Source organism: Cololabis saira, chromosome 12, assembly GCF_033807715.1.
Source record: "Cololabis saira isolate AMF1-May2022 chromosome 12, fColSai1.1, whole genome shotgun sequence".
NCBI lineage: Eukaryota > Metazoa > Chordata > Actinopteri > Beloniformes > Belonidae > Cololabis > Cololabis saira.
In genome coordinates this window covers 31,027,083-31,041,415 of record NC_084598.1, presented here as the reverse complement: position 1 = coordinate 31,041,415, position 14,333 = coordinate 31,027,083, and the positions used below count along the sequence as shown (strand labels likewise).

Here is a 14,333-nt window from a genome sequence, read left to right as displayed (position 1 = left end):
AACTACTTAAAGTATAAAAGTAAAAGTAATGTAAGGGGGAAAAAAGCAATTAAGGACAAAAGCCATTGAAAATGAATGTATCTTAGTATAATGCAAATATATTAAAGAACCATATATGTGTACTATTGAGCATTAACATGTGTTTCAGAGAGCAGAAGATATGATGACTAGTTGCCTATAAGTATTGTAATGGTGCAAAAAGTTAAACTTCCGAGGCATGTTATCTTTTATCCTAACCTTTATTGGAATGTACATCCAAGTTTAGTTGCAGGAATCTGAGGGCAACGGATGTAAGAACAAAACTGGACAAGAACATCTGTGTCACAACCACAACCAAATTCACTCTATCCGGATGGCGCAATTTAACTGGATAGTTTTTTTTAAGGCCGAAATGAAATAGAGTAACGAGTCTGTTTTTAAAATGTAAGGAGTAAAAAGTACAGATAATTGTGTGAAAATGTAAGGAGTAAAAGTAAAAAGTCGTCTGATAAATAATTAGGCCTACTCCAGTGAAGTATAGATAACCAAAATATCTACTTAAGTAAGGTAACAAAGTATTTGTACTTCGTTACTTGACACCTCTGAATTTCACTTATAAATTCTGGAGGGACTTCCACAAGTATATTGCTGTTTCTTTCTTTTCTGATTTTCATCTTTATTTTAAGAATGTTATTTTTAGTTTTCATAATTTTAATCACAAAGATAGGGACGCTTTCTTTTTTATAAATCTGTCTTTATTTTTAGCAAAGTTTCACATACATAAGTACAAATTCAACCACAGAAAGCCTGAACTCCTTGTACTTAAAAAAGAACTTGAACAATGTATGAGGACGATGTACTCATCAAAAAACACAAAGGCACAAAAGACCATCAGCAAATCGCTGAATTTGTTTACATGAAACCTACTCTTGCACATTATGCTGTTTTTATTTTTATTCATCTTTTTAATTTACATTCAACTGTCTTGTCCTTATATATATTCTTTTGTTTATTTCTTTTCAATTTGGTGCTGGAATCTCGGTATCTGTATGTTAACATACAGATACCGAGATTCCAGCACCAAATGCAATTGCCTTTGTTCTTTATTTTTCATTGTATTTCAAGATTTAAATAAAAAAAAAGTGAAAAAAACCCCCAAAAAAAACAGCAACCTCAATTGGAGTTTTTGTAACTGACTTCTTATAAGAAGTGCAGAGGTGGAGGATATTTTGAAGTCATCCCAACAAAACTCAGTTTATCCAAAAATCTGGCTTGTCCATTCCAAAGCTGTGACCGTATTTACATTTCTTTATCGTAAGAAGAGGCATATCAGAATCAGAATCAGCTTGATCGGCCAAGTTTGAACATGCCAGACAGGGAATTTGACTCCGGTTATTTCGATCCCTGTACCCAGATTTAAATAGTTGCAAACAGAAAATAGACAAATGGCTCTTATAAACATATATACTGTACATTATACATGACATTATACATGCAGTAGTAAGAGGTAGACATGGTTATTGAAAGGTGCATTGTTACAGCATACTATTATTATGGTTATATTATTATTATTATTATTGCACAGTGGTTGATTTGAGATTCATCAGAGCAACAGCTTGGGGGAAGAAACTGTCCTTGTGTCTGGACGTTTTAGCGTACAGTGGTCTGTAGCGCCGTCCAGAGGGGAGGAGTTCAACCAGACTGTGTCCTGGGTGTGAGGGGTCTGCAGAGATGCTACCTGCCCGTTTCCTGGTCCTGGACCTGTACAGGTCCTGGATAGATGGGAGGTTAATGTAAGAAGAGGCATATAGTCCTCCAATCTTATCTCTTTGCTTGTAATTCTGAACCCTAAATAATTTTCTTTAGATACATTTTCAAGCTCAGCCTATGAATGATGGATTAGCATATTTGGCCTTCTTAATGGTGACAGGGACCCTTTTCTTTAATTAGTAATTTGTTGCTGGAAAGCTCCAAATAGTGCTCTCCTTTTTTTTAACCCCCCACAACTATACAAAGTATTTTAGCAGAAAATGACAAAGATATTTCTTGTATCAGAGTCAAATTTAACTTTAGAGCTTTTGCATTGTCACCCATTTTCATGTGAGAGCTTTACTTTTACCACAAATGCTTTTGTGAGAGGATGCAAGGTTTGTTTTGCAAGAAACGGAAGAACACAACAGCTTTTTGCAACAAAACAGCCCAGTGTACAGTTTAAGCACATATAAAGAAATGAGTGACCTTTTCAATTATTTCATAATGTCAGAACTAATTTTTTCCATTTAAGAATATGGGTCCATGGTCACAGAAATATTTGTTATTCCTGTTTTTTTTTTGTTTTGTTTGGCTGGCTTAGAGAAAAATAAAAATAAAAAATTCTAGCACTGGCGAGACAGCACCTGTGTCTGACCAGCACTTATCCAGCTGTACCCCTCATATGTGATTTCGTCGGTTGTTCTCTCAGATGCAAGTCGTTTTGGATAAAAGCATCTGCCAAATGACAGTAGTACTAGAAAGCATTTTATACATCATAAATCCGAAATTAAATTTGAGGCGTTTGCCAGGTATTTTACATTTTTCCTTGCTGGATCATTGTCTTTACTTGGCAGATACATTGTTTTAGCGGCTACACACTTTATTGGATGTGTATACGAACAGCCAAAACAACAAACAGAAAAAAAAAAAGTACTTCTCAAAGAAACAGTCGGGGGTTTATGAATTTTAATTCATTATGATGCTACATGATCCATGGTGGTTGTTCAATTACTTTCTGCCTTTATTATATCATGTTAATAACTGTCAGTTATCATTGAGTATTTTATGTACATACAAAAGAGTATCCAATGACTGTGATTATACTGTTGAGACTATCTGCGCAGGTGGTTTAAAGCGCCGATGACTGTTTTCTTGAATGTAGTGTGTATTCACAGATCAGTCTTCGTAGCCCACATCCACACGTCCTTGCTCTCCGAGCTCCCTCAGGCAATGAAAAATTCAGATTTAATTTGTCTTTCTTTTTTAAATAACCATGTTTGCAGAGATGGTCAGCCAACAGCAAAGATAATACAGCTGTGTTATCTTGTAAAAGTCCAGAGCTCAACAAGAAACAAATAGAATAAAGATGACCAAACGGAAATAAACACAAAAAAGTATAAACCAGACTTAAGATGGTCCCTTCTGAAATGACAGCTTTTTTTTTTTTTTTGGATTATATAATCTCAAACATTCAAATAAAACAATAATCATAATAAATCCAGGCCATTTCATGCAGGCTGCAGTATGTGAGCATAGTGCATTTAAACATTATAAACAGAAGCATTGTGGTTATGTGATATTACACGTAATAAAGCAAACACGTGTGATACATCAGAGGACTCGAATTCAATCCTCTATGCGTAAAAATAAAACAAGGTGCCCAAAACTTTCTGTACATATTCTTGATAAAAAAAAGAAGAAAAAGTAGGAGTTGGTTTGTATGAAATGACCATGGATTTAAAAGTTTTTAGCCTAACCCAACTCTCTGAACCTCAGATTATAAACTTCTGGAAATGGAAGCTCTGAACTAAATTACAACTTTGTCATTTAAACAGATCACGAAGCAGCAGAAAGTCAATATCTTAGTCTTGATTTTACTGAGTCATACATTTATTAATGGCCCAAAATGGATTAAACGAATTAACAGATTTCTTTGCCAGGACAGTGACCGAAACCATCGAAAGCTTTAATTTTGATTTTCAACAAACACCCCCATCTTTTTTATGTTGCATACAGGAAGTCTGTTCGGATGACAGCGTTTTTTTTTTTGGTTTTTTTGTTTTTTCTGAATGAAGCCAGCCCCTTTTTCCTCGTTCTAAAACAGCCTGTGATTTCACCGCTTGTGGTCTCCTCACATAAAAACGTCCACACGCAGTCATGTCAGGGCTCCTGCAGGAAGCAAAGTCAACCAGACACACACACCGCTTCTCTCTGGGCTAATACACAGTATATGTTTAGAAGATGATACATAAAGTTTAGAAAAAGAAGTCTTTCACTGATCACTTGTGTTCGCCTCTTGTTGGAGATAATCAGCAATGACTGGGAGAGATTATTAGAATTTAAATACAACATGTGTGAGGAACTTTAAAACTTGAGAATCAATGAAAGACTGAACATTCAGTCAGCGTGAAGCCACATCCACACACCACTAATCGTTACCTGTGCAAGTTGGGGGGGAAGATCATTTCGGAGAGAGAGATGGACGGAAAGAACAGATCAAAGGTGGTGATTATTTCACAAAAAGAAAAAACAAAATAGACTTGTGACAAAAATGCTTAAACTCTTTAACTTGGGATTGCATTCCTTTGTTTTCTTTCTACACTTCCAAATATTTGCCATCCAAACAGACCATCGTGACATATTGCCTTACATGTTAAAGAAAACCAGGAAATAGATCAAACAACCCAGAAGACATCCTTGTTGCCATCATAGACACGTGTCTTCCTGAGCACGCCGTCCATCCGTCCATCTGTCGCGTCACTGTGCTCTGTCCTTCTGTGTCTCTACAGGACCAGCTTGCCAATGATGGCTCCGATCACGAAGAAGAGCAAGCAGAACGCCAGGACACGGGTGCTCAGGCCTTCGTCCTTCATGGCCGTCATCGCCATGGTGTTAGAGGAGTGAGGAGAAGCCACTGATGTCACCTTTCTCTTTCGCAAACCATCATCCTCCTGTGATGAAAAGGAGTTAAACATTGATTCAGTATAGTCCAATAGTGTCGACCGATCCTTCTGTGAACTGGAGTTTGTTCATGTGGATGTAGTTCACCCAGACAGCCTCGGGTTTTTATTAACAATTTAAAACTAAACTACACAATTTTGTCTCCTCACAAAGAGGAACATGCAAGAGCTGCTGATTGAGAAGCCTCGTCTGCCTTTAGCAACAGATTATCTGTTGGCTAATGCGTTCAAAGTCTGAACAGCATCAGAGGTGGAGGAGGAGTTAAAATGAGCCAAAATGGGTAGTTGGATTCAAGAAAGTCTAAGGCAAGAAGGGATTTCAAGGTCAAGTCATGTGAATCTATAAAAAAATAAATAAAAAAGGTGAGTGTTTATAAGACATAATTTAACACAGTGTTTTACAACGCACCGTATTTAATCAATTCCCTGGTAACTTATGGTGAAATATAGCACTTTTTCCCCCTTTTAATCCTCATCACTTTTTCAGTGGATATTATATAAATATTGTGCAGCCAACCATCAGAAGGAGCTACTATGACTCCCAACATCAGTGTATTGGTTCCTTTATGACTTCAGTAAAAAAAGGCAAATTTTACTTTACATAAAGTGGTGACGACTGGCTGCAGGTCCATAAGACCGTAACTCCTCTTCCTGTAAAGTTGTTGACATTGGCATGGCAAGTTTATATGTTGAGCACATTCCATGCAAAGCAATTCAAAGTGTTGCTTTTAATTACTTTGTGTGAACAGAAGAGAAAAGCCCTACCTAATGCAAGAAAATCAACACATTTTGTCTTTGAAAGACAAGTATTGGTATCACCAGTGCTAAAAAAAAAAAAAAGTTGTTGGATATTTGATATTTCAAAAAACATTTCATGTACATATCTTTTTAACTTCACCAAATATGGAGATGGAGGACTTTACAATGTAAGCAATGCTCACGAGATGACTTTAGAGAAACCCAAGGCTGTTCTTTTTGATTTTCTGATAAAACTATGCAAGTAATTTGTTGTGGAATGCTAAAGAGAAATCCCTTCACAACCCTGAAAGAAAGTAGATACACACAGTCTATTATTTGTTCTAGTGTCTCTCACCCTGATCTGTTTGTTCTCTTCCTGTAGCCTCTGCACCTCCATCTGCAGCCGCTTGCACTCCTCCATGATCTTCTTCACCTCGCCGTCATCCAGCGAGGCACTGGCTGACTTGGGCAGTGCAGAGTGCTCAGCCTTAACAGAAGTATTAAGCACAGTTTTGTTGCTTTCACTCTCATGCTGTGGAAAGACAGTGAGGGTGGGGATAGTCGGTGGGATGATGGTAAAAGAAGAAAAATAGAGTGAAGAGACAGGCGTGGCAGGAAGTGAGATGATAATACAAACAAAACATAAATAAATAAGTAAAATGTGTAATGGGAGACACAGTGATGCTTTGCTGATGGATAATGTACTAAAACTACTAAATACTAAACATAACAGAAAAAAAGAAGCATCCATTAAATAACTACTTGTAAACTACAATGTTAAAATTTATATATACATAAATGGTTACTCAGAATGATATACGTTTGCATATGTACTAAAGTTTCATGGTTGTTATTTACATTTCATTGCTTGATAAATGCTGCTAAATGCATAAATGCTCAATTTGTTTTTAATCTTTTTGTTAACAACAAAAAGAAACAATGCAAAATCCTGATTAGGGAGAGAACTTTGTTTTTAAACCAAACTTTTAGTTAACTAAATTAGGTATGGTTTGTTATCTTTAAAACAGAATATAGGCCCAAAAAAGAAAGAAAGAATGAAAGAAATAAAAAAAATATCAGAGGTTCCCCATAGACTGCTGCGTAAAAGTTCTACACTTGAGAAAGCGCAACTGTTGTGCATCAATACCTGACAAAAATGCTTACAGTGGTGCAATAAAGGACCATTACGTAATAAGTATAACTCATACTTACAGTTTTGTCATTTTCTAGTGGCATCTCAAACGCACATCTCAACTTTGAATCCATTAGCTCGTCGGGCTTTGCCTCCTTCCACTGCAGACAAGAACGTTAAGAGAAAAACACAAACTCATTTTTGATTCAGTTATTGTTGAGAGGTGCGACAAAAAAACATTACAGGTATAAAGGTCAGCATTCATCTTATTTTAATGATCTAACTCCACCAAAACACTAAATTAAAGACTTAACCTAAACCATATGCGTGTATACTCACAACTCCCTCCATGTCAGTCATGTCGAAAGGAGCCAACACGGACTGCACCATGAATTTGTGTTTGCTCTTCTCATTGGGGTCGTAGTCAAAAGGCTGTAACATTACTGTGCAAGAAAAAAAACAAAACAACCAAAACATTAAATATGAATTACCTATATAGCCCCATAACTACTAAAGCAGAGGCTGCAAAGGAGTTGACGGTACTCATGTTTATATCCTTACAAATGTAATCTGCTTACTCCTACTGAAAGTATAGATTTCTATAACTCCAAGTAATCAATATTTTTGTTCATAATATGTTAAATGGAGCAATGATGTATCAGATCATCGCTGTATAAATAATATGGGCAATTCATCAAGTCATACTATGAGTGTGAAAGCTACATTAACTCTCCTGGACAACGTGAAACATTAAATATGATCAATACCACTGAATTTCAGCATGAATTAAACATATCTGACAACAAATGCAAGAACAACACAGATCGAAGCTCACGTGGAAAACTATTACTCCAAAATCTCTCTGGATTCCCTTTTAGTGTTATCATGTTAACAGTTTATGTTTTAAAAGAAGTAATGCTGTATGGGTAACTTAATCCTTTTGTGCAGCGACTGGTTATCTTGTATCTGCAAATATTTTACAGATATCTACACAATCATTTTCACCACAGGTAGTGAGGGCTATATCAGTTATGAGTGGACTGGAGATTTATGTTGGTGGTTAAAGTACATTTGAATGTAGTGTTACAAAGCACACTCATGAGCAAAAATGGTTACAAACCAGAGACATTGATGGAAGTCCCAGAATCGATAACGCCACTGTTTGGGCGCACACAGTATCTGCGAGGTGCAGTTGTCTTGACTTTGAAACACACATTTCTATCTGTGGGGTTGGTGAGCTTCAGAGTGGCAGTGACAACATCTGTAAATGGGCCTGAAAAGGACACAAAAAAACCCATTGACACAAGACACCGTGTCTGTACATCTTAATTCACACAATTTACAAGAAAGAAAGAAAGAAAGAAAGAAAGAAAGAAAGAAAGAAAGAACACTTGCAAGTTCAGACAAACTTGTTCACAGTGTATACGTGTCTTAAAGGATAAATTAATTGTCACAGTTTCACAGTGTAGGATAGGTTTTTTTTACTGTTTAACTCACTCCCCTGTTTTTCCGGATCCTGCCACCCTAATCAGCCAGAAATCCACTCATTCCCTTCACCTGTGCTTCCCCACCAGCTCCACACCTGGTTTCCCTCATCAGCAGTTCCCCTCATATACCGGCCCATTTCCACCTTCTAGTTTGCCAGATTGTCGTGTGCTTTTGCCTCGCTTTCCAGCCTTCCTGATTTCTGTCCTGTTTCTGCCTGCCTGCCTGTAACCCTGCATGATTCTTGGTTTATGGATTTTTGCCTGCCCGTTTTGGTTTTGTTTGCCTGATCTGCCTGACTACCCGGTTTGACCCCTGCCTGCCTTTTGACAAAGATTAAAGCCTCTTGGACTCTGATCCTGCCTGGTGTTGTGCATTTGGGTTCTCTGTCCTGTCTGAGCCGTGACAGTACAATCTGGCCAAGACTGAACCCAGCCAACATGGACCTACCACTTAAGGAAGAGGATTTGTGGGATTTTTTTTATGGGGACCAACTGGCGTTCTACCACCGTACGGTGAAGGGGACGGGGACATGCCCCCGGTTCCGGCCTGTTGCTGTTCCCGAGGTGGCCCCAGACCCACCCCAGTCTCTTCCCCCTTTCTGGGGAACACGCCTGGCTCTGAGTGGGCCCAGGAGTCTGCAGGCTCAGGGGAGGCAACGACGAAGGCATCAGCCCCAGCCCCAGCTTGCTCCAGCTCCTGCTCCGGCTCCTGTTCCGGCTCCCCGCATCCTCTCTGCCCCGGTTCCGGCTCCCCGCATCCTCTCTGCCCCGGTTCCGGCTCCCCGCATCCTCTCTGCCCCGGTTCCGGCTCCCCGCATCCTGTCTGCCCCGGTTCCGGCTCCCCGCATCCTGTCTGCCCCGGTTCCGGCTCCCCGCATCCTGTCTGCTCCGGTTCCGGCTCCCCGCATCCTGTCTGCCCCGGTTACGGCTCCCCGCATCCTCTCTGCCCCGGTTCCGGCTCCCCGCATCCTGTTTGCCCTGGTTCCGGCTCCCCGCATCCTGTCTGCCCCGGTTCCGGCTCCCCGCATCCTGTCTGCCCCTGTTCCGGCTCCCCGCATCCTGTCTGCTCCGGTTCCGGCTCCCCGCACCCTGTCTGCTCCGGTTCCGGCTCCCCGCATCCTGTCTGCCCCGGTTCCGGCTCCCCGTATCCTGTCTGCCCCGGTTCCGGCTCCCCGCATCCTGTCTGCCCCGGTTCCGGCTCCCCGCATCCTGTCTGCCCCGGTTCCGGCTCCCCGCCTCCTGTCTGCCCCGGTTCCGGCTCCCTGCCTCCTGTCTGCCCCGGTTCCGGCTCCCCGCCTCCTGTCTGCCCCGGTTCCGGCTCCCCGCCTCCTGTCAGCCCCGACTCTTGTTCCTGAGGCGGTCCCGCAGCCAGTCTCCGTTCCTGAGGCGGCCCCGCCGGTCTCTGTTCTGGAGGTGGTCTCTGTTCCCCTTCCTGAGGTGATCCTGGATGGATCTGCCGCAGTCCCGGACCGACCCCCTGACCAGCCTGCCGCAATCCCAGACCGACCCCCTGACCAGCCTGCCGCAATCCCAGACCGACCCCCTGACCAGCCTGCCGCAATCCCAGACCGACCCCCTGACCAGCCTGCCGCAATCCCAGACCGACCCCCTGACCAGCCTGCCGCAATCCCAGACCGACCCCCTGACCAGCCTGCCGCAATCCCAGACCGACCCCCTGACCAGTCTGCCGCAGTCCCAGACCGACCCCCTGACCAGTCTGCCAAGCTCCCAGACCGACCCCCTGACCAGTCTGCCAAGCTCCCAGACCGACCCCCTGACCAGTCTGCCGCAGTCCCAGACAGACCCTCTGACCAGCCTGCCGCAGTCCCAGACCGACCCCCTGACCAGCCTGCCAAGCTCCCAGACCGACCCCCTGACCAGTCTGCCGCAGTCCCAGACCGACCCCCTGACCAGCCTGCCAAGCCCCCAGACCGACCCCCTGACCAGCCTGCCAAGCCCCCAGACCGACCCCCTGACCAGCCTGCCAAGCCCCCAGACCGACCCCCTGACCAGCCTGCCAAGCCCCCAGACCGACCCCCGGATCCGCCCCATCGGTCTGCCCGGCACAGAGGACGGCCCCCGGAGCTTTGGCCATGTGGTGGCCGGGGCCCTCCTCCGGACCCCCTCCTCCTGCCCGGGGTGGGGGGTTTTGGGACATCTGGAATCTGTCCCTTGAGGGGGGGGTTCTGTCACAGTTTCACAGTGTAGGATAGGTTTTTTTTACTGTTTAACTCACTCCCCTGTTTTTCCGGATCCTGCCACCCTAATCAGCCAGAGATCCACTCATTCCCTTCACCTGTGCTTCCCCACCAGCTCCACACCTGGTTTCCCTCATCAGCAGTTCCCCTCATATACCGGCCCATTTCCACCTTCTAGTTTGCCAGATTGTCGTGTGCTTTTGCCTCGCTTTCCAGCCTTCCTGATTTCTGTCCTGTTTCTGCCTGCCTGCCTGTAACCCTGCATGATTCTTGGTTTATGGATTTTTGCCTGCCCGTTTTGGTTTTGTTTGCCTGATCTGCCTGACTACCCGGTTTGACCCCTGCCTGCCTTTTGACAAAGATTAAAGCCTCTTGGACTCTGATCCTGCCTGGTGTTGTGCATTTGGGTTCTCTGTCCTGTCTGAGCCGTGACATGAATTGTATGAGGGACTCAAAGGGCTTGCTATATAAATTGCAATTTAACAATAAAGTAAAGAGAAACGTGCCGGATATTATGACGTAACAGTCAAAATGTTAACTTAGTGCAGATGTTTACAATTTTCAGGGGGAAGATTCAAAATTGTTTGCATTGTTACCTCAACTGTCCCATGAAAGCAATATTTTTGCATACCGAGCTTGATTTAGGTGATGCGTTGGAGACGAGTTGACAGCGTGTTTTAATGCTCATATGTCAAACTGTGCACCATTAAGTGAATTGGCATCTTCCCCTGCCTCGTCTTAGCATTCAAAGCTCTGCAATGATCAGTCAGTGAGCATCTCGATACAGCACTGATCCCATGCAGCTAGGGCATCACTTGACCCATTTCTACATCAATAGAATACAATAAGCTTTATTGGCCAAGTATGAACATGCCAGACAGGGAATTTGTTTTCGTTTTTTTTCGATCACTGAAACCAGATTTAAATAGTTACAAACAGTAATAGACAAATGGCTCTTATTAACATATATACAATTTAAAAGTGAAAGGTGCAGCAGTATGAGGTAGTCATGGTTATTGAAAGGTGCCTTGTTACAGCATATGATTGTGGTTATTATTATTATTATTATTATGGGGATGGTAGTCTAGTGGCTACAGAGGTGGGCTTGGGTCTGGAGGACACAGGTTCAAATAATAACCACAATTATTATTATTATTACGCAGTGGTTGATTACTCTGAGACTCTGAGTGAGAGTTCATCAGAGCAACAGCTTGGGGGAAGAAACTGTCTCTGAGTCTGGAGGTTTTGGCGTACAGTGGTCTGTAGCCGTCCAGAGGGGAGGAGTTCAAACAGACTGTGTCCTGGGTGTGCGGCGTCTGCAGAGATGCTACCTGCCCATTTCCTGGTCCTGGACCGGTACAGGTCCTGGATAGATGGGAGGTTAGTCCCAAAGACCTAATTGTCCATTGCAGTCTGTGCCTGCACCAATTGTTGAAGGATATGGAGGAAAAAAAAAAAACCCAAAGAAGAAAAAACAACAAAAAATGCGATTATCCTTGGCACACCTGCTCAATCTGTATTTTCATAATCTGTCTGCCTGGATACAGAAAAGCTGGGGTGGAATTCGTGTTGCATAGTAGGAGTAACACCACAAATCTCCCAGTGAGAGTATTATTGAGAAATATGCATGGTAATATCAGAATGGGTATATTTGGCCACGTCAGGTCAAACAAGACAGGGAATTTGACTCGGTTATTTTCGCTCACTGTACAGTAAATAGACAAGTGACAGCTCTCATTAACATATATACCATTTAAAACAGCATATGATTGTGGTTATTCTTATTATTATGGGGATGGTAGTCTAGTGGCTACAGTTGTTGCTCTCAAATGACAGCTCTCATTAACATATATACCTTTTTTTTAAAGTGAAAGGTGCAGCAGTATGAGCTAGACATGGTTACTGAAATGTGGCTCAAGCACTGACACCCTGGACGCAAATACCAATATTACTAATTTATTGGCCAACATGTGCTAGCAACTCCACCAGGAAGAAGACACGTCACATAGCCGCGGTTGAATTGGTTTGATATTGGATATTGGATATTCGACATTCAACACCCATAGAACTTGTGATACATACCACTGATTTTGGTCATATTGCTTGTGATGTGTTAATGGTCATCTAGACTAGGGCTGTTCGATTAATCGTTTTTAAATCGTAATCGCGATTATGTAATTAGAACGATGTTAAAACATGATACTCGTAAAATCGATTTTTCATTTTTTATTTTTTTTTTTACCTTTTCTGCACACATATTAATGATTGATACCATATTAATGATTGATGGAAATACCTCTCAATACCTGCGACAAGTGCCCCATCGGAGAGGCTCTTTAGTGTAGGAGGGGGCGTTGTAACATGCCACCGGGCATCCCTCAAGCCAGATGCGGTAGACCGGCTCGTGTTCCTTGCAAAAAACTTGCAAATGTGAATAGCAAATGTAATGACTGACATTACACACCTCTACCTCCTTCATGGGTTGCATTATTATTTAGCATGCAAAGACCCAGTTTAGTTTAATTAGAAAATGTCTTGTTTTATTTAATTGGAAATATAACTTACTGTATGTTTGCAAGTGCTGATTTTTTTTTCAGAGATAAAACTTTATATTTTATTATATTTTTTAAAACTTTTTTTCAACTTATTTTACAGAGTTTTGCACTTTATTCATTCATTTTTGGTCTAATAAGAGCAAAGTTTGCACTTAAAGCCCAATGGGGAAAATGTTCAATAAAAAAACAGCATAGTTGAAATCATTTCTTTGCCTTTTGTCAATTCACAAATTTTCGGATTTTGAGAGAAAAAAAAAAAATCGAGATTTTATTTTTGGGCAAAATCGAACAGCCCTAATCTAGACTATATAATCACAAGAGAGTAATTATTATAAAATCATATTATGGGCTGATTTAATGAGGTTTAATTAATTCAACACCCATAAAACTTGTGATACATAAGACTGATGGTTTTATGGGTGTTGAATTCATTAAACCACATTAAATCAGCCCATAATATGATTTTTTAATAATTACTGTTTTGTGATATATAGTCTGACCATGAACACATCACAAGCAATATGACCAAAATCAGTGGTATGTATCACAAGTTCTATGGATGTTGAATGTCGAATATCCAATATCAAACCAATTCAACCGCAGTCGTCACATATAACATGGAATAAGTGTGTTTAAAAGGCTGTGAGTGAATGAATGGTGGAGTAATGACAGCAGAACCCCCCCCCCCCCCCTTTGGGCCTGGCCTGACGCTGCAATGACAGAGAGGAGTTTACTGCTAGTGAGATTAGCCAAGACCAATCCACGTAATACCACCTCTCCGCCTGCCACTGCTGTTAAAAACACAACATAAATGAATCCAATAAGACTAATAAAAACAAGTCAAGTGAGTTATAGAGAGCCTTATAACGAGATAAGCCTGAATTATGGTTCTACGATAAATCGACGCAGAGCCTACGCGGTAGGGTACGCCGTACCCTACGGCGTAAGCTCTGCGTACGCTCTGCGTCGCTGTGACGCGGAACCATAAATCACGCCTGTCAGCCGCGGCCCCGGCGCTGCGCGGCAACGTTACCTCGGAATTTCAGTTCGTGTTGCGGCTCCAGCACCAGGACTTGTTCTGGTCTGGCCATGTCCCGCAGTTTTATTCCCGTTGAGACGGCTAAGACGACGGATGTCACAGCGCTGGTTTGGCCCGAAAAGGGGATGATGATGGGACGGCTGCCTGAAAACAACCACTCCAGTCGTAAACGGGGTTTCCAAATGCGAGGGAGGAGGTGTAGAAATGCACCGCCGCTCGCACTGGCCGGCCGATTACTCTTAGACTGGCTAAATGACAGGCTGACCGCCACCAACAGCTGCTGGAGCTACTCTGCTAAGATGCTAACGCCGCTAGCAACGGTGGGAGGGGAGTGGTGACGTAGGCAGTGACGTAGGCAGGGGGCGGGGCTACGCCGCCTGGTTTATTTTGAATCAAAACCTGATTTATGGTTCCATAGAAAGAAAGAAAGAAAGAAAGAAAGAAAGAAAGAAAGAAAGAAAGAAAGAAAGAAAGAAAGAAAGAAAGAAAGAAA

The 14,333-nt window shown here is 42.3% G+C and overlaps 1 protein-coding gene across 2 annotated transcripts; it reads right to left on the bottom strand.

Annotated features, from left to right (window-relative positions):
- Positions 1-2,682: 2,682 nt before the first annotated feature.
- On the bottom strand, positions 2,683-14,154 carry LOC133457366 (vesicle-associated membrane protein-associated protein B-like). Of its 2 annotated transcripts, none has more exons than XM_061736562.1 (6): positions 13,835-14,154; positions 7,682-7,834; positions 6,901-7,004; positions 6,642-6,722; positions 5,785-5,916; positions 2,683-4,682 (listed from the first exon to the last, which is right to left on the bottom strand). In XM_061736562.1, exons 1-6 carry the CDS (start codon positions 13,890-13,892, stop codon positions 4,515-4,517), a joined length of 696 nt encoding a protein of 231 aa, XP_061592546.1. In that variant the 5' UTR covers positions 13,893-14,154; the 3' UTR covers positions 2,683-4,514. The 2 variants fall into 2 exon arrangements, with proteins under 2 accessions (XP_061592546.1, XP_061592544.1); XM_061736560.1 differs by having other exon boundaries at positions 5,785-5,961; positions 13,835-14,153.
- Between the last annotated feature and the right edge of the window lie 179 nt (positions 14,155-14,333).